Here is a 7,495-nt window from a genome sequence, read left to right as displayed (position 1 = left end):
AAAATATAGCTCTCAGTATAAACATCAGGCTTGTTTGTAATCACCAACCAGTCTATTCAATTCATCTGTGTAGAGATTCTCAAAGACTTGACATTTTTTCAGGTGATGTTTCAATGAGCTAAGACATCGCTCAGCTATTTTTCACATTTGCAAAAATAGATTTAAACGTCTATTGCTCCTCCTTACTGTAAATATGATGTTCAAAGCATCTAAAATGCAAGTCTGCCCCTGCGGCAAATGTTTTGCTTGCAACCAACCAGATTAAAGAAAGTATACTGTGAACTGAAACAGGATGAAATATGCTTCTAATGGAGAAAAGAAAACCCTGGAAAATAAATGGATGCAGTAACTTTACAAATTAAGGAGGCGAGGATAAGACTGTTAGACTACAGCGAGTGACAACTAACAAGTTCCTGACACATATTCACTTAAAAACAGTCTCCTTTTAGAAGTTACACCAGTCATCAATCACGGCGCGGAAAGGAATCCTGTCCATTCAGCTTTCCCTAAATAAATCACAATTCAACATGGCATTCAATCTGAAAATCCCATTGTGCGGTTTAAACACTAAGATGACAGAGCTGCATCTCTCCTCAATTATCAAACAAATCTAGAAGAATGAGTGAATTTCCACAGATGGGAAAAAGTTAAACTTCTTCAACTTTGCGTATCAAGGATTAATTGAATCATAGTTCAATTAAATTATCGCATCACGGGATTAAATATGCAAAGCAATAGAGATACAGTTTCTTAATAAACACAAAGGAAGGTGTCTGCTTTAAATTCATGAAAACAACAACAAAATGAGACACACACAACAATGGTCCTCTTGCACCCTCTGTTGACCAAAACCACAAAGCAGCTAAACTAAAGCAGCATTCTGTGTAGCTAGTCACAATTCAACAGTGCTTACAAACAGCATCCTCCTTGTGTAAACTTGTCAATACAGTCATATACACTGTGGCACACTTCAAACACACTTATTACAGCGTTAGAGACTAGTAAACCAGATCAATGAAGTGGTACCATAACTTTGGCTGTTCAAGTGGTGTTATAGATTTCACGGTTTTCTTTGTAGCGAGCCAAAGAAGAACGTTTTTTGGGAATGAATAAAAGAAAAAACCCCAAACAATCTTCTTACATGGCACTAGATGGAAATCCCTGATTTGATCCTGTTTGTGAGAATATTGCTTAAAAGGTTTACTTTGCATGGTCTCTCACAACACAGAAAAGCCTACAAATGACTTTATGATACACACTTAATGAATGTGATGGCAAACCATGCCAATATATTAAATCAACAAATTACAAGCAATAAAGTAGATGACAGTTCTATATATACACACACTATCTCTATATACTCTGCTTTCACAATTAATGACACCCGAAACCACATACAACTACATAACATGAAATGTTCTGCACCAAGCAGCCTCTATTCTGGGTAGCAAGCCACATTTGAATACTTAAAGGTATAGTTCACACAAAAAATGAAAAATAGATTACTCACTTTTTTTCTTTATTTCTTAGGAACACAAAAAGACGTTATGCAAATGTCCTGATTAGCTAAATCGAAATATCTGTGTATTCAAATCACACAAATTAGGGAAATAAGCACATACGTCATATGAACTATTTTATGTTTTAGATTTTAGACTCTGTTCACCATTCACTTATTTTCTGGAAAAGAGCAGCATGAACATTCTGCTTAATATCTCCTTTTGTTGTTTTCAGAAGAAATGGCATGAGGGTGAGTACAGATGGCAGAGATTTCATTTTTGCGTGAACTATTTCTATAAGCAGTTATGCAAGTTGTATTTAGCGTGTTTCTATGTCGATCATCATTAGAACATCCATATGTCACCGGTGTAGCAGCATGCAGATAAGTGGTACGAGTTTTCACTAACACTCCATGGTGAAGGATCCCGCATTAAAACTTGATAAAAAAGCTTAACTTTTAGATTTACCATGTAAAACATTATCAGTCGAAGTGTAATTCTCTGATACAGGTAGTTTCAATGATGTTGCAGGTGGTTTATGACTACAAAGAAAGTGTTGGAATTTCCACCGTTACTTAAGCAGAAGCGTAGAATTTACCTCAATATCCTCCATTGTTACCATACTAAATTAACAAGAAAATAAATTCCTATGCTGACGTAAAAAAAAGAATGTCTTCAGCTCTGCTTTAACTTTGAATGAAATACCACAGGTCAAAATCGATCACTGAATATCCACTATAAAATATAGACTGTAATTGGTATTTCTTCTTTTTTTTATTAATTAACAAATGGCCAAGGCAGGGTTGATCAATGCTTTAAAAAGACCTCATATTTGAAATGTTGTGCATGAGGCCACAATTCTATCTAGTCCTACACAAAAAGCTGTGTGCTCAGGGCAGTCAAACTTCTCATACATACTCACTAGATTTTGTTACTCTAATAGGTCTAGGTCTTTAGCTCCAAAAGCATACCTAAAGACATTTATTTAAATTTAAGCCTATTAATTTGTGACGTGATTTTTAAACAATAAGATCAATAGTGAAACAAAATAAGTATGTAAGTATCTGTAAAAATGAATGTTGTCTTCAAGTAAGGGCACCAGATCGAACAAGGTACGTTGTTTGTGAGAAAGATTATAATAATCACAACAAAAAATAGGGAATCTAGCATTTGAGCAATGCAGATTTCAGCATACAAATCTTTCTAGGAAACCCGTAATAGTGTCTGATCTTTATCCCCAGCACCAATCTCAAGATAAACACTGAAATATTGTCAGATAAACATGTTAATGCGTATAATCCAACTTGTCTGGCCAACATAGGCCTGGCTCTTAGATTAGATAAGTCACTTGATAACACAACATTGGCTGAATGGTGAAAAGAATGGTCAGTGCAAGCTGAGGATGTTTTGCATCCACCGAGTTCTTCCACGCACCACCTCACAGAGGCTGTGAATTTTCATACCTGTTCTCCAGCAGTCCCTCGCTCTCCTGGTGAAACCAGCAGCAAAACAGCCACTCCTTTTCAACGGGCTGGAGAGGAGGAATGGATGAAATGAGGTATAATGGTATGGATGGATCAGGAGCAGATGGATCCAGGCGTGGAGGTCAGGGTGCAGACGGGTGTGGGCAAACCGTAGAAGAGTGGATCAGTCATGGGGAAGATGAGGAGGAAGAAGAGAACGACCCCCAGCATGTAAAAGAAGAGAATGGTGTGGCGGTGCGGGTGGTCCAGGGCTGTGCTGAGAGCTGGAAAACCCATATAGTTGCAGAAGGAATGGCACAGCACGGGACCCACCAAATGACCTAGAGACACATGCAAAGAAAAAGTGTCAGTTACTTCTTTGCATGCATTACAATTTGTTTGTTATAATTCACATTCATAAACAAATTGAATTGTGATATTATTTTCATGACAAATTAGGTTATTTCCCTCCCTAATTATCATTACTGTCTCCATAAAGTAAAAAACTAAAACACACTAAAAGTATCCCACAGATTTCAAAATTGAAATCTTCAAACCTCAAGCTTTTCAAACTACTTTAAACTTTCTCTCTAAGCTTTCTTAAGCAAACTTTATCTTCATCACATTATGAAGCAATTATGTCTGGACACATGATATTTTTAATAAAAGCTGCATACAGGCAATGCCACTAAATACTTCCTACCCAGCATAATTATTTCTCAAATTATCCTCACTGTCAGCAATACAAACTAAAAGTTTGCAATTCCCATTAATTTGTAGTAAGAATCATCATCATGTCTGGACACAATTATATTTTATTAAAAGTAGCAGAAAGGCAATAGCACAAATACTGTAAATTACAAATACAATACTACAATTTAAATATTTTTTTGTGCATTGCAGTCATAAACAAGATTTTTTGCATTATGGAAATAAGAATTGGGATGTCAATGTACTTAATTGTCCTGAAAATAGTCACAATACAAAAGTTATCTTAGTAGTTACTATTAATATTTTAAATGCAAAACCTTTTGAATTTGTTTAGTATTTTGTAAAGTAATAAATGCAAAAGTAGTGTTAATGAATAAACAGATGCACCTGTCCTGATGAATATAAAAGCTGTATAAGCTCCAAATACTGCAGTGTAGGAGAACTGGAACACTGAAAAGTACACAAACAAACACAGACATCAGTAATCATGTCTCACAGGCGGCACACCACGCACTAAAGATGACAGTAAAGTAATGACTCTGTTACCTGCAGAGAGGAAAATCCCTGAGACAGTGCCCTGTCTGAACCGCAGGAGCTCGATTACATGATGAAAATGAGCTGCAGTCACACACAAACAAAGAGAGAAAGAGAGACAGACAGACACAGAGAAAGAAAAAAAGGTTACCATCACAATAATGGTCTATAAAGCAAATGAAATGATAAACAATCCTGTTTTTCTTGAGTAAGTCAGTGGTCAGTCATTAATAGAGGAGTAAATCTTTCTGTCAAGCAAGACTTGAGCGGGTTGATATTCCACCATTATCAGAGCATTGTATGGAATGCTCAGGTTACCAGATATCTAGGTAGTGCCATTTGTTGCCATGAAATGAAATAATGTTTAATTAACAATGTTCACGTAATGTTTAATTAAAATGTTGTGACTTAATCTTTCAGTGAAGATGATATATATGGAGGAAAACGCAGAGCACAAATTCTGGGTATGGGTCACCATACTTGGCTGAATCTCACTTCACTTAAAATATCTAACGCTATTCGCTACTAATATTTTATTGCAAGGTCATATTACATTGGAAGACTGCAGAAAGCCTGCATTACCCACAAAAAGTAGTCTATGTCTACCTATAGTAGCTATTTGGCAACAATAATTTCCACATCTAGGTGTTGTGGTTATTATTATATGGAATATCCGCTGAAGTAATATTGCAGACACATCACAAATGAAACATTTCTCCAAGAATTTGGCCTATTTTTCATGATAATATGGTGGTAGTCCAGCAATTCCATCTGGTACAGGCATGAAAACTCGAAGACAATCAGTATTAACTGTGCCATTGTTGGTCAGTCATAGTACGAGCAGCATGTGATGGTTGGTTGGTGTGGTATTAGTCCCGCCCCTCCTCCACTGTGATTGGTTAGCTGAGTGATGAGCGGAGTTTTAAAAACAGGGCTCTATCATTGAAAACAACTGAAAAAACATGATAGCTTCGGGAAAAAACACGTGATACACCTTGAGATGTGTCTCAAAACAGTTAACATTCCTTTTTGATTTCCTGTTGACTTCAAGACTTAAATGTAAGGTTGGAGTAAAAACAAATTATGGATGTATTTACCCCAGCCTGTATCTAAACAAAGGGCACATCACCACTCACCAACTCCAAAGAAAAGCGGGCATGTGAAGATTGCGGTTGAGGGGCTGGCGCAGGGTACTAGCATGGGAAGCATGCATGCCCGAAAAACCAGCTCCTCTGTCAATGGCGCCACAACCTGGTTCCTCAGCCAGCGCATGTCACCCAGACACAACGTCCAGAAACAGGGGTCTGCAAAGACATAACAGGCCAATCACATTTACAACAACACTGACAATGAAGCCAGTCTTATTCTATTACAGCAACTAAGCTCAATCTGGTTGAGTGGTCTGGTCCAGCTTGAAGACTGCCTAATGCACTTCATCAAAATAGAAATGAGAATTTATTTATGGATACAGATTCACCTTCCAAATTCTTTGGCTGAAACTTACTGTTGTCTATAATAATTCAGCATTGTGACAGCTAACTAACTCGCTTTACAATTATAGAGGTTCACTGGAGACAATCACAAGATGTGGAAATGGCTGTTTACCGACTACAACTTTCATCCCATTGATGAAGCCCCAGGGGCAATCCATGGCTAGCTGGATCAGAGGGCCCAGAAACAGCACCTAACAATTATCAAATACAACATAAAAAATGTGCCAGATCACATATCCAACGAAAAGACTACTGCAATCTGAAGGTCTCTCAAAGTCTTCATTTCCAACAACACTAGATTTAAGGAAAACAGTCGATTTCCATTGTCTAAAAAAACATCAAGTACAGACTTACCATGGTCAATAGCAGCGGAAGAATGATAGCAGGAATAAGACCCTCCAACCGGATCCCCATAAGGGCCAGTAATGAAGGACCAGGCTATAGAAGAAATCAAACACTTCTGAGGTAAGTCTAGTGTTTCTCCATCAACTGAGGTTCAACACAATGGCAAAAAGCTTTATAACAAGACTGTATGATGCAGTGAGATCTAGAACCACTTATCAAATAAAAAGAACACTTAATCTAAAAAATTTAGACTAAACATCTCTAAGCATTTGTGTTGCAGTGAACTAACCTGGATGCCTGTGAACTCTTTCCATGACCACACAAACACTGGAGACAGAGCGGACACAATCAGAACACTGGTAAAGCGCCGTTTGATCACTGCAGGATGATCCCTGTTAGTGCAAACAACCACACAAAAAAACTATCAGTGGTGTTGTACTTACATTAAAAAGTTTGCATCTTACCATCAATTAATGTAACATAAAACAAGACAAACATAAACAATGGGGGGAGGGGGGATCCCAGGCTTCATAGTAAGGCTGCTATGACGAAATATGACTAAAATTAATCAATAAATTATAATGAAATATTAAATCCATTATGTTTTATCTTGATGATTTACTTTTAAATGATTTATTTTAATGTTACAAGTTTAAGATTTAAGATTTAATTATTAGTTTTTCATCAACTTACTAACGGAATGTTTCATGCACTTCGTGTTGTTGATGATTCGAATAGTATTTTTTTAAAGACTTGACTCAAGCAATACTGAACGTTCTTTTCAAGCTTGAAATAATGTTTTCGAACATTAGATTTAACAATATAACGTTACTGTAAACCGAATCTGTGGTTACAATGCCCAATAGTGTCTAGGTAGGGTGCTCACAAGGTTTCGTGACACAGACAAAGGCTCCGAACTATACCTTGGTAAATCGCTTTTCCAAACGTATAAACTTCCAACATAGGAGCACGCAAGCAATAAACAGGAAAGAACTGACACCCAGCAAAGTCCATCAGGAACAGACGCCACATTAGCATGGAGTTGATCTGAATGAAAACTTGACATCAAACCATCGTCGTCGTTCATGGCGAGACCGACAAGGACCAAAAACCACTAGACGGGCTAAAAAAACAGCAGATGTGGGTGACACATTAAACACAACACACGTGATTTTGTTTACGACCTAGATAAGTGTGTATGTCCACAATGGAGGTAGAAGCTGACTGAGAGCCGACTGTTTTGGCGCCACAGAATGACGCCATCAACGCGAGACGGTCCTGCCAAGCCCGTATGTTCATCACTCAGGACAGTAGGTGATACTCTTGAATGGGGAGAAGGAAATGACGGACAAATTATGTAACAAATAACGGCCAATTGGGACTCTGTAACCATTACAGCATATTTGCAGCTTTTGGCTGCAATAAGGTATATTTATTTTACATATCCTAC

At 37.4% G+C, this 7,495-nt stretch overlaps 1 protein-coding gene across 1 annotated transcript; it reads right to left on the bottom strand.

Moving 5' to 3' along the window:
* Positions 1-2,619: 2,619 nt before the first annotated feature.
* Positions 2,620-7,321, bottom strand: LOC132096692 (CAAX prenyl protease 2-like). Its single transcript, XM_059502231.1, has 8 exons — positions 6,969-7,321; positions 6,335-6,437; positions 6,055-6,138; positions 5,813-5,891; positions 5,344-5,511; positions 4,220-4,291; positions 4,061-4,123; positions 2,620-3,303 (listed from the first exon to the last, which is right to left on the bottom strand). Exons 1-8 carry the CDS (start codon positions 7,130-7,132, stop codon positions 3,077-3,079), a joined length of 960 nt encoding a protein of 319 aa, XP_059358214.1. The 5' UTR covers positions 7,133-7,321; the 3' UTR covers positions 2,620-3,076.
* Positions 7,322-7,495: the final 174 nt, after the last annotated feature.

This window comes from Carassius carassius, chromosome 2 (assembly GCF_963082965.1).
Source record: "Carassius carassius chromosome 2, fCarCar2.1, whole genome shotgun sequence".
Classification (NCBI taxonomy): domain Eukaryota; kingdom Metazoa; phylum Chordata; class Actinopteri; order Cypriniformes; family Cyprinidae; genus Carassius; species Carassius carassius.
The sequence above is the reverse complement of the archived record's forward strand: the minus strand, read 5'-3'. Positions and strand labels throughout refer to the sequence as shown.